General features: G+C 40.5%; 1 protein-coding gene across 1 annotated transcript in view; it reads left to right on the top strand.

Moving 5' to 3' along the window:
• The window catches only part of SLC38A1 (solute carrier family 38 member 1), an 830,305-nt gene that overhangs the window by 165,467 nt on the left and 643,384 nt on the right, over window positions 1–21,454 (top strand). Inside the window, exons 2-3 of the mRNA XM_044062017.1 lie at window positions 1,366–1,564; window positions 17,087–17,159. Of these exons, the coding sequence (XP_043917952.1) occupies window positions 1,446–1,564; window positions 17,087–17,159 (192 nt within the window). The 5' untranslated portion in view covers window positions 1,366–1,445. The remainder of the gene's footprint in view (window positions 1–1,365; window positions 1,565–17,086; window positions 17,160–21,454) is intronic.

The raw sequence follows: 21,454 nt of genomic DNA, 5'->3' as shown, positions 1-21,454 counted from the left end.
AGCCATTTTGAGGTATTTCAAGAGACAGTAGCATCTGTAGATATCTAGTTCAGATAGCAGTGGTTTGTTTGCCCTAAAACAGTACACCAGCATGTATTGCTTTTAAGATGCTTTGGAATGGGCCTGTCTTTGTAACGGCTACTATAGGTGCTGTTTTATTTTATTTTGTGTGTGTGTGTGTGTGTGTGTGTGTGCGTGTGTGCGTGTGTGTGTTCTTTTTCTCTGATTTGTCAGCTTTTTTTTTTTGGAAAGCTGACTCAGCACAACATTCAGACTCATCATCAGTATATCAAGTTCTGAGCAGTGCTGTACTGTGGCAACAGTTAGGTAGCGTATGTCGATATATGTACACAGCAGCATCAGCATAATTTACAGTAACTATACTTGCTGTCAGATCCCAACAGTGAAATACCCGTACACCAATAAATATACAGTATATGTTTATTTTTGTCATTAAATGTCTTAATGTTTAATTTGTATATAGTTTGGGCTTTTGCTAAAAAGGATCTATTTTGCTCAGCCCACTAACTAGGTTATCCAATAACTTAAGTTGTAAGTCAGGCAGGTAGTTGGGTGAAAAACATAGTGCATAATTGTATGTTTTAAATTATTTTAGTTTCTGAAACAGAATTTTAATTCTTGCATTAGTAACACCATACTCTTGATCTTTTTCTGTGTAAATGCTTTGATTTCTTATGCTGTATGAGACTGGCAAAAGTAGTAGTCTGAACACATTTGCAATTATTTTTGTGGAGCATTGGTAACTGCGCTGGTGGTGCTGCCGTAGCATTGTCGCTTCACAGTAAGACGCTGTCCGGTTCGATTCTCAGCTAGAGCGTCTTCTGCATGGAGACATGCATGAATGGGCATACCTGCGTTGAAGGTTGTGCGTCAGGCCTGGCAAGCCGGTACGTAAAAATCAACTGCCAATCATTAGCGGACCGGAGTTCCGCTGTGGCGACCCCTAACCGGGAAAAAGCCGAAAGTCACAAACAAACAAATTGAATGGTAGGGGAATCCTTTGTAACCTTTAATCACAGTGGTCTGAGATGAGATTTACACTGTGTTCAAATCCAGACTGAAAATTTGAGACATAGTTGAATTATGTTGGATAGAATCAAAATTAGAATAAATGTTTTATACAATGAGGAGAATAACTTTGTATGCAGCCTCTAGTATTTCTGACTATTTCAAAATACCTGTAATAGATGATATGAAACCGAAGAATCGACCAAGCAGCTTAATATTCAAACATTGCTATGTAATTATTTTATGTGCCGATTTTTTTTAAATGATGAGGAAGAAAGAGCAACTAATTATTTGGCTAAACCAGTAATAAAATATTAATCAATCTTATTTTTATAGGTGAATCAAGGAGATTTATATCTGCACTACAGGTGCATTTCACTGTAATACCATTGTTGTTGAAATCATCATTAAGCAGAATGCCTTTCAGCACAGGAATGGATTCAACTGAACTTCAGAATATGAATAGTCCAGAAGATGATGATGATGAATCAAATGATTTTGTTGAAGACGAAGTGTCAAACGGTCAGATAAGTGGGTCAGTATTACAGAAACTTTATGAGGATTAGAGTAACCTTCACAACAGTGTGATTGTACTTTTCTTGTGCCTACAATTAATCCCTTGATGTATGAGAAGAATTTATGTGGTCATTTTATAATGCTTGCTGTAGTCTAGCTAGTTAGAGAGTAAAGTTTTACCTTGGAGATAAAAAAATAACTTAAAATATGAAAGTACTGAAAGAAGATATACACAAATTTCCGAGTAATTTTTGCCTAAGGCTGCTAAAGGGATTTGTCTGATGAATCCTTTCGAATGTGCTTTGAATTAACCACATGTGGCATTAAATAAAGTATCATTTGGTCACATTACCATCAAATGCTGTCTGTTCGAATGTGATTGCTTCAGTACTCAAGCAAGTCAGATATTCAGTGAGTAGATACAAGTGTGGCATGCAATTACTAGGTACTGACTCAGAACGTTGTTTCTGTACATTCAGGCTTTATACATCACAATTTGTATTAGTGGTATTTCTTATATATGACCATATTTTTAGATAACTCTTGTTATAATGCTTACATGGTGTACTAATTTGATATGTGGTATTACACTTAGATTTTGTACTTGTTAGTATGTTGTATGATATGCCACGGCGGTGCAGTGGTTAGCATTGCCACCTCAGAGCAAGAGGTTCTCCGGTTCGATCCTCGGCTGGGGTGCCTTCTGTGTGGAGTCTGCATGTCCTCCATGTGGTTGCGTGGGTTTCCTCCGGGTGCTCCGGTTTCCTCCCACATCCCAAAGACATGCTGTAGGTGGATTGGACACTCTAAATTAGTCCTAGGTGTGAATGTGTGTGTGTTTGTGCCTTCTGTGGAAGGTTGGGTGCCGGGCTGGCAACTTGACACCGTAAAACTCCACTGCCAATCATGAGCGGACAAGATGATCTGCTGTTGCAACCCCTAACCGGGAAAAAGCCGAAAAAAGAAGAAAAAAGAAGTATGTTGTATGGTATGGAAATGGCCACAACTGGCTACCTTTGCACTCTGTCTACTTTTCAGTTTATTTTTACCACATTAGATTATTGTTCTTTATTTAGAACTTGTTATTGAAAGAAATCTTGGTAGAGTTTTTGCCTTTCTCTCAACCATAACAACTTTGTAGTTGTTTTGTCCAGTAACTGTACCAAGACATTTTGTATAGATTTTTTTTACATCAGTCAAGTCTAAATACTCCCAAAGTACATGCTCCCAGTTTCCTTGATCTTCTCCCTTACATCTCCAACATCTTCTCCACTTGAGGAAAGTCTTGCAATGTCTGCTTCAGGTATAAAAAATACCTGTGCAGGAATTTTACAGATGAATGTTTTGAACTGTCTAGATTTTGTTGCATATTTAGGTGTCCTGCAGATTTCTTTTCATTGTTCTTTTGTAGTTTGTCTGTTAATTATTCTTTCCCAGTCTCCCCTAAATTTCCCTGCTCAATTTTTGTAGTCACCTTGGAGAATTTTGTATGCCCCACCAATTGTTCTTGTTTTGATTGTGTTCTCTGTTCTCAATTCCAGCATCATAAACTTTACCATTGCTTGCATTTCATTATGTGCCTTTCTGTCCCTGTCTCTTTGTACACTGCTGTCAGTCCATGATATGGTTGGCAGTCTGTCATGCAACTCAGACATGTGATGTTCATCATATTGATCACTGCTGCTGTAGCATTAGCTATATGAGGTTTTATCCTGCCAAGAATATAACAACTGTCCAGCTTTCAAAGTGTCACAATAAAAATAAAGTCTTTAAACAGTTATCTTTCCACAGACAAACACAGTTAAAAGCACTTTAAAACAGTATGCCAGCCCCACAAAATTAAAATTAACACAATTTCTTCAAAGAAAAATGGTTTTCAGTTACTTGATACAACTTTTAAACTGAGAGGAAAAAAAAAGTATTTCTGTTTAAAAGTACAGTACGGTATCATGGTAGTCCATTATAACACAAACTCCTAGCTTTAGTAACTTTCCTGAAGAGGAAAATATAATAAGCAAAGTTATTAAATGGAAGGTCCTTCCCCCCCCCCCCCCCAAAGGGAGCTTATCTGCCAAGCAAAGGAACAGCACAGGCCAATTGTCAATCCTTGAAAGGCTCAGAGAAATGTATTATTCGGCAGCAAAGCTCTGACTGGCTTGGCAGCCAGACTTGTCTTTTAGTCAGTTCTGTTCAAGCTGCCTGACACTTTGGGTGCTTGGGATGTGTGCTTGATGTCTGTTTTATCTTTGGCAGGATACAACCCCATATAGCTAAGGTTTCTGCAAGTGTGATCATTCGAGCATCTACTGTCATGTTAAGTTAACTTACAACTGTACTTTTAACCCTTTCCCACTGCTTTGTCTTTCCTGCCTGGCTTATCTGCTCTAAATACTTTGGTACTTTAATTTTCTCCATTTGCTTCCAGCCACCTCTTGTCTGCCTACTCTATCTTCAACTGCAGGTTTCCCTATAGGTAGAAATGTATTTTTCCAGTCTTTTTCTGTTTGTTTTTAGTATATATGTTCTGTGTGCTTATTAACGTTCTTTGTAAGTGCATTTGTTTAAGAGGATAATCTGCTTTTATCTGTGGTATACCCCCCAGCTGACATCATATTTTTCCATTTAGATCTATAGCTTGGGTGGTCTGAAAGTAATCCTTCAAATCTGTCATTCACAATCCCCCGTTCTGGGGCAAGAATGAACTTACCTGTTTGACCCTTTTCATTTTTTCATTTTATATAAACTCCTTCAACTCCCTGTTAATACTCTCCATGTCTTCCATTTAGGTTAATACAAGTATGCTGACCCCATGTGTGTACTAAGGGGACTAAAATATTTTACTGCTTGCATCATTGTCCAAAGCTATAGTCATAGTTTTCTAGTCACTTAGTTTAAGTAACTTCTGTTTAGATTTTTTCCAAGTATCTTTAGCCACTAGTATTGTTTCCCTTTTAATCTAAATGCTCCAATACTACATTTTATTAGGCCCCCATAATTGTGGTTGTTGCTGGATTATTTCACTTGAGGTACATATGTTACTGCCATTGCCTTTGTCTTACTTGTTTATTTTTATACCCAATGAATATTTCATATTGTCTCAATTTATTAAAAAAAAAACAGGGATATCTTGAACCAGTTGTTAAGTGCAGTATAATGTCATCTGCAAACATCAGTTTATTATGACATCAGTAGTGATTGTACTCATGAATTTATGAACCTCATGTTTTCCTAACAGCTTCAGGCACAATGCAAGTAGAAGTGTGGCGAGAGCTCATCCTTACTTAGTTTCTCTTCTAAAGCCCGGTGTAGCTGAAAGACCCTCTCTGATTTTCATTCTTGTTTGTGAACCTTGGTATGTTTTAAGGGTCTGTATTAGAACGTCGAACACTTAGGTTGTCGAACGCCTAAACGTCCACACCTAAATGTCAAACGCTCAAAACCGCGACCGGCAGACAAAAGAATATATACTTTAAAACCCTAATCAAGTGGGGGGCTTCACTCACCACACCACGCAATGTGGGGGGCTATGCCCCCCAACTAAATATACCAACTCTGACATCACTCTACATCGGGGAAATGGGCAAATCCCTGATGACGGCCAAGTGAATGTTTTCCCTGGAAAATAATTTGTGTAATTGGCTGGTGTCGGTTTTGAGCGTTCAACATTTAGGTGTTCAACAACCTAATCATTCGACAATGTAATAGGAACCCATGTTTTAATGTTTTTATTTGTATTTATTTGTTTTTGGGGATCCAAATCCTGCCATTCTTGTGCTGGTGATGTCCCAGCAGACCTTGCTAAATACATTTTCTGTATTTGAACTTGCTAGCAGTAATGTTATATTCTTTTGTTCTGATTCCTTTTGTGTCTTCATTGTTTTATTAATATCATTGAATGTCTGCCTCCGTTTCACAAAGCTTATTTGAGCCAAGTCTGTCAGTTTTTGTAGAGTTTTTGCCATTCACTCATCCAATGTAGCCATAAAGACTTTATTTTATTTTACTGTTTGTTTACTGGGTAGGTGAGCTGGTCTGCTGAACCTTTTTAGCCATGACCTGGGTTTAAGAATAGAACATAGAAAGTAATATATATGTATGTATATATGTTGTTCACGTTTACAGAGTATAAGAAAGCAAACTATAAAAATGTTATACACCTTGATAAATAAACAAAACACAATGAGAAGACATGAAATTGTACCAAATGGAAAGTAAAACATTCACTGAGTTGACTGATAGAAACACAGTTCAGTGTGTTGTTTCAGAAAGAGTTACAACTTCTTGAAAAACATCATGTTCTATCATTGTTTCTCGTATTTCTGATTTATGCACTTTCAGCAAGTCAACAGACTGTCTACTTACTGCTTTTGAATACTCTTGTTTCATTTATTATTTGGCCTGATATATTCATCCAGTATCTCTCTTAATTTTGAAGACTTTAGCAGTCACCATGCATTTGGTCTATTTTTACTTTCAAAGAGTTAAAAGCTACTTCTTCCACAATAGCTGCAGTCTTGATTTGCTTCCTATTGATTGACCACAAGACTTTTCACAGCCACAGCTTTTTTTTTTTCTTGTTTTTGAACTAAGTTTTTGTCAGAATTACTGAATGTTGTTCTTGGGAGTCAACCAGGCAGTGTGCTTATTGGCCAGGAAATAACTGATGTTATGTAGTCCAATCTCGCCTTCATTCTTACCCATGGGTTCGGAACCGAACCTCGCTCCGACTTGGCCATACTCTAGCTCGAAGTCTTCAATTGGCTCGTGGCAAAGCGGTATCCCATCATGCAACAGGTATATTCCCCAGATCTCGTTTGCCGCTCGTTAAGCTCAGACGTGGTCTCGCTTTTGGCTGTGGCTAAGTATATTGTTTATAAATTTTTTATAAACTGTTGACTTGTTGCTCGAAAAAGCTATTTTCATAGCTCTGTGTGTGTGGTAGTGGTGTTTTACTGCCTTTATTTGTTTCTCTGGCTGTTTTTTTGCCCTTGTCTGGCTGTTTGGGTATCCCGTTCATTTCCTTTCCCCACGGGCTAGGCCTGTTTAAGTTAGAGGACCTAGTCCTCCCCATTGTTTCTGTGTGGTCTTTGGTTTGGTGCTCCATTAGGTTAGCATTAGTGTTGTATCTGGCTAGTGGTGCTTTCCTGCCTTTGTTTCCCCAGGCTAGGCCCGTTTGAGTTAGAGGACCTAGTCCTCCCTGTTGTTTTCCCGCCGGTTTCTGGGCCGTTTGAGTTAGAGGCTGTGTTTCTTGTTAGTTGGGTCTAGTGCATGTACATATTAATTTGTTCCTTTCAGCATGTCCAAGGATCCTAAGGAACACAGGCCTTTGGGCTTTAAAAAGTGTGTTGAATGCAGCAATAAATTGTCTTTAACTGATGGGCACTCTGTGTGCATGTATTGCTTGGGGGCTATTCACCTCCAAGAGTCCTGCTTGTTTTGTCATTCCTTCAGTCCCCGTGTGCTACAGGAGAGGAAGAACAAGCTCATTTTGAAAGGACTGCTTAAACACTCCTTCGAGGAAGACTTGGCTAAGACTTCCAGTGCATTATCCTCTCCAGCTAAAAAGGACAAAAAGACTTCCAAGAAGTGCTCTCCGGCTCCGTCTGTTTCTTCGGAGCTGCCAGAGAAAGTTGCTAGAACAGCTTCTCCTTCTTCGGTTCCATTGCCCTCGGTGCCGAAAGAAGGTAGTCTCTTGATTAAGTCCGTATCGGCTCCCAGCCTTTCAGAGCCAGTCATGGATATTTTGGTTCGGAGCCGGTCTCCATTTTTTCGACCGGGTTCCCTTCTACTTTATCTTCCAGGTCTTCCAGAACCCTTTCCGATGAGGACATTGATAGGGCAGTGAAGAAACTGCTTCAGTCATCGGTGTTGGCTAAATTGATTTCGGCTCCGACCCAATTGGCTCCAAAGCTTATGGCTTCTTCATCCTTTGTTGTTTCTCCTCCAAGCCTTTCTCGGCCTTCGGAGCTAGTGTTGTCGGTGCCGTTGGGCGCCATTAGGTCGGTTCCAGTAGCCTCGCCTGGCCTCTCGGTTCCGATTTCCGCCCCGACCCTTTCAGCTCCGTCCACGGGGTCGAGGGTTTATGGTTCTCCGGTCTGACCCAATGGGGAGGTCTCGGATCGATCTCCATCGGTTCTGAGCCTTCCTCTTAGTGCTTCGGCCCGAGTGAGCTTGGACCCGACATCAGCTTCGGACCTCATCTCCTCGGCGCTGAAGGCTACTACTGTTTCATCTTCAGTTAGTCAGCCTTCAGAGCCGGGGGGATCAGCCTTCGAGGTTATGAGGAGTGTGCTGGCCAGGTCATCAGCTGCATCCTACAGCACCGATACTCTGCCCCCTCCAGCACTGGTGTCAGTTTCGGATCATGCTCTATCCATGGTCAGTGGAGACCCTAAGCCTCAGGATTCCTCCATGAGTGGTCCCCAACTTTCTGACATCTCCCCAGAGTTTTTGCCTGAGGAGCCCGCCAGAAAGAGATTGTGTAAGAGGAAACACCTTGACTCCCTGGATGAGTCTCTCACGTCAGATACCGACCTCGAGGAGTCAGAGGGGTCCCCCAAGTCATCTTCTGAAGATATCTCTTTTTTAGATATCCTGGAGATCCTGAAGCAGAGAGGCGGCTGGCCATCCAAATCCCCTTCTGATGAGGAGTTGGTGTTCCTGAAGGCTTTCAGGTCTCAACCATCCACCTCTTGGGTTTCTCCCCCTTTTGATGAGCTATTAGATCTTGTCTGTCGAAAGGTGTGTTTAACTCCTGACACTGTGGAACCGGTCCCAAGGAGACCCAATAAGTTTTTGTCTGCCCCCTCTGACAAGGAGTATCTATCTAAAGGCGTTCCAGTAGATGCCATGGTGGTGGCAGCGGCCACCAAGAAGGAACTTGCTGAAACTTTGTCTACCGTCCATCTACCTAACAAGGAGTCCCGGGCTATGGACAGGTATGGGAAGTGTGTGTTTATCTCAGCGGCCTTTACACTCCGGTCGCTGAACTACTTGACGCATTTTACGAGGCTCCAGCGAGATCTCCTAAAAGAGCTAGGAGATTGTCTACAGGGTAACTTTTCTGATGCCGTGGCACAGAAGGTCAGTGCACAGATGTCTACCCTAAATTCCCTTACCAGCTTCTCCATGAGGCTGATCTCATATGCAGCCGACGGAGCGAGTGTGGTATGCGGGTTCCGGAGTCTCTCTTAGGAGGCCTTCAAGTCTTCGTTCACCAATGCCCCATTTGATTGTTCATTGTTGTTCAGAACCAAGGTGAAGGAAAGTCTCGCTAGGTGTGAGCAGGAAGGAAAAACCCTGTCTGCCGTGGGAGTCCATTTTTCCATGCCTTCTAGACCTTACCTCAAGGGCCAGAAGGGTGGGAAAATGTGGTTCAGGAAGTCGCAGAGATTTGTTCAGGGCGCACAAAGTGATTCCCCCCGGAGGTAGGGGAGGGGGTGGAAATTCAGGTAGACGCCGCCCTAGAGGCAGAGGAGGCCCGTGTAACCAGGGGGACTGTGATTCCTTTTGTGGTTCTCCCTACCAGTGCTCCTGAAGGGAGGCCCGGCTGTGCATCTCTGGAGCTGGTCGGGGGTCGCATTTCTTTATACCCAGAAGCCTGGCAAGAAGTCACCCAAGACGAGTGGGTATTAAAGATAATTTCCAGAGGTTATCATATCCTCTTCTCTTCTCCTCCCCCGGCATCCAAGAGAATCCCAGACATTCCGCCCAGTCACAGGGATTCCGCAACTTTAGAAATAAAAAAGTTGCTTTCAAAGGGAGCCATCCATTCTCTCCCCACAGACCAAGTAGGATTAGGGACTTACTCCACATTCTTTTTGGTGCCGAAGAGAACAGGGGACCTGAGACCCATCTTGGAGCTCAGCCAATTGAACCTTCTTGTACAAAAGTCCAAGTTCCGCATGGTCACCTTACAGTCAATACTCCCTCTGTAGGAAAAGATGTGTGGATGTGCTCTATCTACCTCAAAGATGCTTACTACCATATCAAGATGGACAGGTCATCGAAAAGTCATTTACGCTTCCGGCTGAGAGCCAGTCATTTTCAGTTTCGCGCTCTGCCCTTTGGTCTCACCACAGCCCCCAGGGTGTTCACCAAATGCATGGCAGTGGTAACGGCTCACTTGAGATGTCAGGGATTCCAAGTGTTTCCATACCTGGACGACTGGCTCCTTTCTGCCACCACCAGGCATCTACTGTTACAGACCAGGGACGCCACCATTACACTGTGCCAATGGTTAGGAATTACTCTAAATTGGAAAAAATCTGCCTTGTTGCCCTCGCAGCATGTCACTTTTATCGGCGCCGAACTAGATACGGTGCTCATGAGGGCCTTCTTACCAGAAGAGAGAATTCAGGCTCTACAACAGCAGGTCTACGCCTTACTACCATTGAGGAAGGTCAGGGCAAAAGTGGTCCTCAAGTTGTTAGGGACCATGGCTGCCACGATCATGCTAGTTCCCCTTGCCAGACTACACATGAGGGTTCTTCAGTGGCTGCTTTTCGCCCAGTGGTCACTGCAGCATCTCCCACTTTCCCATTTTATTCTGATTACGGACACGTGCAAGCGGGATCTACACTGGTGGCATCAGGCCAGCAATCTCAACATGGGCAAGCCCTTTGTCCCACCTTCTCCAGTTGCCATGGTGAACACAGATGCCTCCAAGATCGGGTGGGGGTGGGGGGCATTATCTTGACAGGACTGTCCAAGGCATGTGGCAGGATCACAAGACCCATTTGCATATCAATGTCTTGGAGATGAGAGCAGTGCTATTGGCATTACAAGCACTTCAGAGCTCTCTTCCTCTAGGGACAATTGCAGTCCACTCAGACAACATGTCGGTGGTGTGGCACCTGAACAAACAGGGAGGAACCAAATCATACCCCCTTTGCAGAGAGGCACTTCGAGTTTGGCAGTGGGCGGTGTCTTCCCATCGCTTTCTAGTTGCAACGCATATACCGGGAAAGTCCAACATGATTGCCGGCAGGCTGAACAGAGCTATCCTAATGCCTCACGAGTGGTCCCTGAACCATTATGTTGCGGAAGAGATATTCCATAGATGGGGTCAGCCTTGCTGCGCTCTATTTGCCAGCCCCCTCAATGCCAAATGCAGCAGCTACTTCACCTTTATTCCCCCGGAGGGGGAGACACCCAGGGATGCTCTGGCTCACGATTGGACCTCCAGTCTTCTCTACGCCTTTCTACTGTTACCTCTGATATCAAAGGTTATTCAGAAAGCACAGTCTGTGAGGAGTAAAATGATCCCCATTGCCCCACACTGGCCTCGTCAAATTTGTTTTCCCTTCCTTCAACCCTATATAATGGACAAGCCCTGGATTTTGGACCCAGTTCCAGATCTGCTGACTCATATTTCAGGACAGTTCCATCTCTCCATCCAGACCCTCAGGTTGACAGCTTGGCTGCTCCAGTTCCATCCTTAGTCAGGCTTCATGATTTTTCCCCGGAAGTGGTCCATATTCTGTCATCTTCCCACAAGCCTTCTACCAGGAATATTTATTCCTGTAAGTGGAAGAGATTTTCTATTTGGGCCCGTGAGAGACATATTGATCCTTATACAGCGCCTATTTTCACAATATTGGAATTTCTTTCTCAACTGTTTAGTCAAGGTTCAGCTGCGGCAACCATTAAAGTGCAATTGGCAGCAATTTCTACCTTTCACGTTGCTAATGAGCCCAACCTTATGGCTCATAGGCTTTGTAGGGCTTTTATGAGAGGGGCATTGTTACTCCGACCTCCAGTCTTTGATCCAGTGATGCCATGGGACCTCAATTTTGTACTACAAAAGCTCACCTCAACTCCCTTTGAGCCCGCAGCTACGTGTGACATTAAATTCTTGTCATGGAAGACAATATTCTTGGTAGCCATAACTTCAGCTAGGCGGCTCTCTGAACTCCAAGCATTATCAATTAGGCCATCTTATTTGGTGTTTCACAAAGATAGGGTCTCCTTAAGAACCAACCCTTCATTTGTTCCAAAGGTTGCCTCTGTTGTCAATATCAGCCAATCCATTGAGTTGCCTGTGTTTTTTCTTGAATCCTCCAACAAGGCAGAATTTAAGTTTCATCAGCTGGATGTTCACAGACAGTTGCGTTTCTATTTACATAGGACGAAAGATTTCAAGAAATCAGATCAAATGTTTGTCTCTTTTTCAGACACTAGACTTGGGGTTCTGCTTTCTAAGGTAACCTTGTCTCGCTGGATCTCCGATTGCATCTCATTTATTTATGCTTCCAATGGCAAAGAATTACCCTTTAAAGTGAAGGCTCATTCTATACGATCTGTGGCTACCTCAACTGCATTTCAGGCTAGGATGTCTATGGATGATATTTGTGCTGTAGCAACATGGGCTTCACCTCATACCTTTGTTAGTCACTACAAATTAGATCTGGTCTCTAGAAGCAGATCTTCCTTTGGTTCCACTGTGCTCAAGAGTATTTTTTACTGAGCCACCCAAGATCAAGGTGCTAGGGACGCTGTCCCACGGGTAAGAATGAAGGCGGGATTGGACTACATAACATCAAGAAGTTATGTACTCACCATAACGTTCAATGTATGTAGTCCATCTCGCCTTACATTCTTACTAACCCTCCCTCCTTCCCCCTCCTGGAGGATTTGGAGGTATTGTCTCTAGGTGTCAGTAGTCCTTTCTATTGGGGTTGTTCTTCTTCTCAGTGTGTATGTGTGAGCTTGCAGCAAACAAGATCTGGGGGATATACCTGTTGCATGATGGGATACCTCTTAGCCACGAGCCAGTTGAAGACTTCGAGCTAGAGTATGGCCGAGTCGGAGCCGAGGTTCAGCTCCGAACCCACGGGTAAGAATGTAAGGCGAGATGGACTACATACAGCGAACGTTATGGTGAGTACATAACTTCTTGTTTCCTGAAGTAGTTGTAATACCCAGCTTTTCTTATCATTTTATCACTTCCCATGCTTGGAGAGCAAATTGACAGCTTGTTAATCAGACAGCTGCTATACAGGAAGTCTTCCTTCTGCTCCCCCTCTTTTTGTAAGACATTTATAAATGAGAAATCTCATCTTTCAGTCATGGGATTTTTTTTTTCATTGTAAATTAAGGAATGGATTTCCCTTCCAAAAGATGGTCTGTACTGTGCATATAACAACCTTTCTTGTTTCCTGTGTATCTAACTCATTTTTCTGTTGCCTCACTTTTTTAATATCTTTTTCTCAAGTCCCGTCCATAGCTGTTCAGTTACTTATTTCCTTAGAATATGTTCATTATCACCCCATGAAAGGGCTCTTCTCTTTCAATTGAATGGCTTCCAGTCTCATCCTGTTGTCCATGGTGGAGGTCACAGCTGAACACTAGTGAGCCATCATTTCCTAGATGCTTAGATTTTTGTTTGTTAGTGTAACACCTCTGTATGCTAGTTGAAATGCCTTGCCTGCCAGCCAGCCAAATTCGCACATGAAGCTTCCGCAGTTGGAGTGCCTGAACTGAACAGTAACAAGAGGAATATAATGACATAACTACTGTAACTTCAGTGAAACACCAAATTGATGTACTGATGAAGGTGCCATTTGGCAATGAAACCCATTTACAGTTGATGTTTTCTCTTCAACTGGATTTTGATATAGTAAATCAATTTATTCATTGAAGTTACTCTGGTTATTTTTCAGTTTAGAAGGGTTGGTCATTGTGTTTTTGAAATGCCTTGGCACAAGTGCTCCCTCACCAGTGCACAAGTCCACTTCCACACAGTTATGAGTGTTGCTATACTTTAAGGTCAGCTTGGCTAATGGTAAACAGTCATTTGCGGTCCTTAACATTGCACATCATATACCTATTTCACCAGATGGTATCAGGACTGCAGCAAACCAGACTACCTCCATCCCTTCTGGATGGGTAGCTCAGACATACACTATTACCCTGTCCTAGCTGGCTTCTCCAGCACTCAAATCATTACTCAAACGTGAGCCTTCTGAGTCATAGTAATAGCTTTATCCCTCTATACCGTGGAGCTGGCCTTCTCTGGCTTTGCTTTTTGTTAGCTGCTAAGTCTTACTGCATGTCAGTTCATGAACTAATCTTTGTATAAATTTGTGGACTCTTGAGAGCTATCTGGTCACATTCTGTTTTGCTTTCTATTTGTCCTGATTTTATTTTTCTTTCCTTGCATGTCATGTTTTGATACAAGTCTTTCTTCATGGATGTGTCTTGTAGATGTACTCATAATACTTGAAGTTCTACTCACAAGCATCTGCCATCCATGCTGATATCGAAGTGCCTGATAATACCCTTCAGCATATGTATATTCTGATCATTTACATTTGAATTTTGGATTACATCATAATTCTACAAGTAGCTTACTAGCTGAGCTACCAGACCTCTGTCATGTATCAAGAAGTCAGTTCATTTATCTCTAATGAAATCCATTTTAAAAATAATGATGAATGTTCTAATGGGTTCCTTCCTGAGAGGGAGAGAGAGAGAGAGGGATTGATTTTGGGAACAAAATTGTCTTGGTTTCTGTTTGTCTACATTTTAATGTCTTGAATTATTTGGCCACTATGACAGACCACAAGTGTGTCATCTAGACCTTGTTTTTCCAGGAATGTTACTGTATCTTAGGAATGAATGAAAGCCAAATCCTTCTGAAAGTGTGTTTAGTGGACATAAGAGAAAATGGCTAAGGAGGAGATGGGTAGATGGGGGTTTACTTACCCAACTTCAGCAAGTAAAAATGAGAGGCGTTTGTACATTGGAGTAAAAATTCAGGTGGAAGGATGAGGATGTTAGATGAGATGACGAAGGTTAATGGTTATTGGTGAAAGTTAACATGGAAGCTGAGTAAGATAATAATTTGGTATGTTATGTTCCTAGTGTTTGATTTTGAAGTACATATCAAAATTATAGTGTCCTGGGAAGATTTAGTGGGAGAATAATAAAATATGCCCATTTTTATTGTATGAGATTTTTAACCTTGGTCTGGATGATACCCAAATGACTAGTCAACCAGGGCTGAAAGGATCAGTAGGACCTAAGCAGCAGTGCGTATAATAATGGATGACTGAATAGTGATTGATATTTCAGGCACGTTCCACTCAGCACCTAGAGAATAACATTTGTTATTCTTAGATGTACAAGTTCTCAACGATTTGGAGTTTTGTCTGCGAAGGAATAGAAATTAATGGTAGCTGGTGATCAGTGAAATTAAATGTCTGTTAGCAATCTGTGCAGTTGCACACTATTATAGGAAAAGGTCAACAGGTTGAGAAGTTTGCCTTTTACTTTGGCAAACAGAAAATGTATGCCTATGCAGGACACTCTTGAAAGTTGACACTAAGTGTTCTAGACAAATAAAGAATAAAAAAAAATGTTTAGGAACAAGATGCTTTGATAAAGTGAGCAGTCACATGCCAGTGTTTTCTCTTTGAAAAATAGAGTCTAAACTGAGAAGGATCTGGAAATTCAAGTGGCCTTTAAACCCAGGTTTTTCCATTTATCTAAAACACTATGGAGCATAGTCATAAGAGTACACCATAGAAGTAAAAAGCATCTGGGTTTACAGTCATGTTAAAGGATGTAACCAGAATTATCTTCATGATTTAATAAGGCTTTAATCATAGCTCCAGAGACTGTTACACATTTTCCTGTAAGGATCACCATTGCAGAACCCTAGAGCAGATGACATACCATGTCTGTGGTACCAAAGTGGTCAGATTATGCCATGGTGACCAAGGGGTCTCATGCTTAGTCATGTGTCAGGAAGCTACCTCTTCTATGATCAGGTCAGTGAATGCTAAAAGACTGGTGCCTTGAATGAGTTTCCTGTTCTGACAAAAAGAGAAAGAGAGAGAGCCTGATGTTTGGGACTTCTTTGCTTCTGGTAGTCTGAATTCAGTGTCTTGAATTAAATGGCTTATGGGATGGAATACAGGAATACTTTTAGACCACACTCTCTGAAGACCTCTTAGCAGTTAAAAAAATACATTTTCCAGCAGTCACCTTTAAGGCTCATTCCGATGTCAACTAGAACAGACGTTGAGGCAGCAGCAGGTTTCAGTATGCATCTTCTGTGGATTGTCCATCATCTGGCACGACTGTGTAGTTTATGGGTTTTCTTGATATTTTCAAAGGCATTCATGAGTAGTCATTTAAGTGTTCCCGTCAGACTTTTTAGAAAAAGATTTAACTGCAATGTTCATGTCCTCATATAAGTTCAGCCTTGCAGTTCAGGTTGTCATTGTCAGTTTTGAAGTGGTCAGAGTATAGAAAACATTCTTGAATGTTGGTACAACAGGGCGGCTCAGAAGTCAGTGTTAATACAAGCACTGTAATCAGCACAACTAATGGGTTAATGTGATGTGAAGTATAGAACCTAAGCAAGCTGTGAAGATCCACCCCTGAAAAACACAACCCAAAACTAGAATTATTTCCAGTAAGCCTGTCTGCTTACATATTATTGACTTATTTGGCAGGGTACACAAACAGACGTGTGTAATTCAGCTCTATGACTAATCTACAGTCTTACTTCTTCTTTTTCGTGTTCCTGTCTCTTCCAGGAAAGCAAGCCTTCTGTTTTTATTTGCTGCCAATGGCTGGCTTCCGTAATGCTCCTTCAGTTACTTCAATTGTATATCCATAATTGATGTTGTTTGGTGGGCAGTTTAGGAGAATGTGGGATTGTCATGATATGTGTGAAGGATACAGAAGTAGTGTTGCACTAGTCACTTGCACTTGTGTCTAGAAAATGACAGTTATTCAGATGCTAAGCAACTGTTATTGTAGATGTCTACCTTTGGACTCTAACTATAATGCTGCAGTCCAGATCTCACTCAACACTGCTGTCATAGGTAACCCATGCTGGGCAGCTGGACATCAGACAGCCAGTAGCTTATTGACCCAGGGCTTCAAGGCTTTACAGTGGACACACAGTGGCCAGTAAGGGCATCTAGATCCATCAGACTGTTACCATAGGTCCATGGCATGGGTCAGAGTAAACTAGGTCGTCATCCCACTTATCACTAGCAAATACCCATGCCTATACTAGACTAGCTGCTCTGTGGGCCATTTTAAGCCTAGCCTGTTTCTCTTAAAGGTGATCAAATCCTGTATCTTGTGTATGTCAGGTGAACACCTTAACCATTATGCCAACCCCCAGATGTTTGAATGATACCATGGTTTTGGATTCAGTAGAGATGACTTAAATCATGAGATTTCTGGATCTTTTCTGTAAGAATGATCTCATAACGTAGTGTTGTCTGGATTGGTATGTTTATGATATTATCCAAGTAGACATGCTCTATAGTTATTGTGTGATTAGTACCAGTTGCTACTCTGCCTTTTCTTCGTTCTGCAGATATTACAAGATTGCTTGGATGTACTAAAACAAGAGTATGTATCTTTAAGGTAATTTGTGTGTTGGACCATACCTTTTATGCATTAATTTGTTTTGAGACTGAGCAACATCTAAGAACATGTATGTGAAATAGGAATTAAGTCAATTATTTGTTAATATATCTGAGAAGCACACTTTTTTTCTGTTTTAATTTAGACAGTATATGGAGAGAGAAAGTCGAAGAAGTCTTACAACCAATCATCTGGATAAACAGAAATGTGATGAATATGTAAGTATAGCCTTTCAATAAATCAGGTATTTGTAAGTAATTTAGAGTAGTGAGAAGGAAATTATATCTTTAATTTGTTGCACCAGATTGACATGACTGTGGAAACCTGGCTACATGAGAAATTCAGACCTCATCTTTCTGCAGCAGTACCACCTATCATTTTTGTTATTCATTGCCACTAGGGGTTAATATTAACAATGGAACTGCCATCTGATTTAGTTCTAGTTTAGAGAAGGATCATATTACTCGCATGTAGACCAGCTCTTTTAAGTGTGTCTTCAGGCAGGAGCAAATTGGAGATTTCTCTTTGCATTCCATCCAGCAAACTATTCAAGGACACTTTTGCAAGAGATCATGGATTTTCTCATCACTGTTCTGTAGGATCATCTTGGCTGGTTAATCTTCTAAGATTTTAACATGTGAGCTGGTGATAGATTTTCTGAATTCACCCCTATTTTCTTTCATCTTCATCTTCATCTTATGGGGAAACTCACCCAAAAGATCTTCTCTGCCACCTCAGTTTAGAGATCATATTTCAGACTTAATGTTCTTGGTAGAGGTGCTTATGTCAGACTTGGAGGTAGAACCAGTTTCTTTGACTGCCCCCTGTCTGATATGTTTCAGTTTAGTGCTTCCATGTCATCATCTAATACTGAGGTAATCCAACAAGATTTAAGAAAAGTAGCATCTGGTGACATTTTACCCGTATTAGATCCTCTCCTAAAATAATGTCTACATATAATTCATCTGCAAATAGTGTTGTAGGTTAAATCATCCTTTTATGGGTCCATTCTTAGATTCCTAATTTTCATAAAGAATGACAGTCTTGATCTTTGTGAGTTATGAAAGCAGGGACACAGGTGGAAGTATAGGAGGTGGAGGGTGCACCTTCTCAAGGATAGGCTGATTTCTCTATAAAATGAGTGGGAATCATGAATATGAAGATGTTGTACAGTTTTGTTAGTGAGCAAAGAAGTGACAAGTATTTTTTTAGATTTCTTTATAAACTGCTGTGATTAACAAAATCCAAACATAACTGCAAGATACAATGAGCTGTTAAGTTTGTTAGCATTAAACTGCTCACAAAATGAATGGCATTTTGTACTGATACCCTATAATTTTCTGTAAATTGGTTAGCTTTTGAATAAAATACATTTTCCAAACTATGAGTGACTTAATAATAGGCATGCTTAATATGACCCTGATTGGTTACAGATTGTGGGGGGTTTGGGGGCCGCTTTCCATTCCATTACAGGAGTCACATCTATGGACTCAACTGCAGATAAGTTCCATTAATAGAAAGTGTCATGGGTACATGACCCTACCTAGCCTGATACAGTAGGTGTGAAAAATATGCATGTTATCCGTGCACTGTCCAATATAAGAGCCACAGACATACAATTTCTCTCTCTCTTTCTCTAGAAATAGTGTGTGTGTACATATACAAACACACACACACACACGTGTGTGTGTGTGTGTGTGTGTGTGTGTGTGTCTGTATGTATCTGTGTGTGTGTGTGTGTGTGTGTGTGTGTGTGTGTGTGTGTGTGTGTATATATATATATATATATATATATATATATATGTGTGTGTGTGTGTATATGGATCTACTTTTCTTCGTCGAAATTTCATTACTTAGAAAGAGAAAAGTCGATGTCCACTTCAGTGAAAGTGCACTTCAACTTTCGTTGAAGTCTAGTTTCCGGATCGGCTGACTAAAAAAAAATAATTCCTTAGAGCATCCAGACTTCATACCTGAGGGGAAGAGTTTATTGAAGCGGCTGAAACCATGGGGAACAATGTTTTGAGGAGAGGGCACGAACAAGGTGAAGTGACCACTGCACAGAGACAAGTGCAGGATTTAAGAGAGGACATAGGCAAACCGTATTTATATAGAGGGAATCACATGGAAGAGTTTTCACACAGAGAGGATGGTACGGATCTTAGAATGGTCCTTACATACTCAAGTGACATCAAGGGAGTCTGCAATGTGATTAGGAACAACTGGAAGATTCTGATGTCAGATGAGGAGATGAAAGGGATTGTAGGGGAGGTACCCCGCTTCGCTTTTAGAAGCAAACGTAACCTTAAGCAGCTTCTATGTGATAAAAATGGGAAACTGTCACTCTGTAGTTTCACAAAGAAAAGGCACCCCCCCCCCCATCACAGATATACTTGTTGCAAATTTATTCTTAAAGGAAATGTATTTTTACATACACAGCAGAAGAAAGAATATTATTTTGATGGGTATGCAGATTGTACCAGTAGGAACATAGTGTATATGGCTACCTGAGGCCTCTGTGACTCCTTTTATGTGGGTAAAACCACGAGATAGCTAAAGGAGAGGGTGTCCAAACATTTGAGTGACGTTAGGCAGCAGGATGTAAAAAAAAACCTTTTTAAGCATATTAAAGAGAACGAAGAACATTCTTTTTATTTTAGGGTAATAGAGAGTATAGGTAATGAAAAGAGGGGGGGGGAGATGTTAAAATTTAGTGGAGAAAGCAGAAATATGCTGGATAAGCAGGCTGCAGGCATACAAATCTCCAGGTCTCAGTGCCTACTTACCAATTAAACCTGCTCTGAAAGGGACAAGGCTTAGGAGGCATGTGTGAAATCTTGATAGAGAGGGTGTGTCATTGAATTAAGTTTTGATTGGGTATGTTTAATATTCAAATGTTTTTTAACTGACTTGTTTTATATGGATCTGATGAAGGATCGGGAGATCCGAAAGTGGGTGTTGTACATTTTGTTTCCCTGGCCGTGGTGACTGTGGTAATTATTTTGTTGCTTGGATATTTCGTGTTACACAGTTCTTCAGTGGGAGGCTTTCTATTTTTATCTGTTTTATATATGTGTATATATATATATATATATATGTATATATATGTATATATATATATATATATATATATATATATATATATACATATATATATATATATATATATGTATATATATATATATATATATATATATATATATAACTTGTAACCAAACACTTCCTCACAAAACACCAAACAGATTGCGGTCCCAGTTAACAATAAAGGATGTCTTCTAGAGTTCAATCAAATGCAGCCAGGAATACACCAAAAAATAGTTTATTGCACAAAACGATCCATAAGTAGTAAAAAACGATAGTCCTGTATACAACCAGAGCCTTAGATTAAGTGCTTTCGTCTCCAATTGGAGACTTCATCAGAATCCAAGGATTAACAATACTAGCACCCTTTTATACTAAACAGCTGGCATCTAATTAAATAATTAATTGATTGATTTCATTTTCTTAAGGTGCAACCTTACCAAAAATACTTTTAAGAATATTTAAAAATCTGTATGAATAAGTAATTTGCAGATTAAAATAAACACAATAAATAGATGTTAAACACACAATAAATACGAGTATAAGAAATATATGATAAATATAATAAGCATAATGGTGAACAAATATATGATAATTGTAATAAATCTATATATATGTGTATGTGTATACTAAAATATTTAAATATATCTATGTATGTAAAAAGCCACTGCAATGAAATACTAATATAATATATAATATATAAAATATCAAACAGTATATATAAAATATTCAAAAATGTTTAAAATTTCCTTAAAATTAATAACACATTGCGTATAAGAAACTAAGGATTATGTGTGTATAAAAATATATAGAGAAACACATCCAATACAATCAAAATCAAAATAAAGGAATAAAATATAGCAAGGAATGTGCATGTTGCTGAATACATCTTATAAAATCTAAAAGATATATAATCCACCCTATGAATAGGTCCAAAATAGTTCTAGTAAATGTTGGTGATAGTAGTCATAACTTGTGTTTCTTGGGATCAGCTGCAAGCATTTTCAATGCTGGGGTGATGGAAATGTGGTCATTAAGCCCCTTGCCACAACAAGAGTCCAGTCTAAGTTGCCACATCATTTCTTTTAACTCCAGTTGGGTCTCCCAATCACCATCCCTCTCAAGACATTTTACTTCCTCTATTACCCAGAATTTGAAATCTGCATCCTTACAGGCCAAAACATGTCTGTACATAGCATTATTTTCATTATGTTTGTTGATGTCCCTCACATGTTCATAAATTCTGGATCGTAGGTGTCGTTCGGTCTTCCCAACATAGTAGCTCCAGCAGACCTTACAGAAAGCAAGGTATACCACCCCTTTGGTATAACAACTACTATAAGTTTTGGCAACCAGTGTTGTTCTAAGACTGGGTATTCTAATCTCCTTTTGTCCTGCTATAAATGCACACTGCGCGCATCTACCACACTTA

The sequence above is a fragment of the Protopterus annectens genome, chromosome 2.part1 (genome assembly GCF_019279795.1).
Source record: "Protopterus annectens isolate FY-2018-M chromosome 2.part1, PAN1.0, whole genome shotgun sequence".
Classification (NCBI taxonomy): domain Eukaryota; kingdom Metazoa; phylum Chordata; order Ceratodontiformes; family Protopteridae; genus Protopterus; species Protopterus annectens.
Note: the sequence above shows the minus strand (reverse complement) of the source record. Positions and strands in the feature narration are given on the sequence as shown.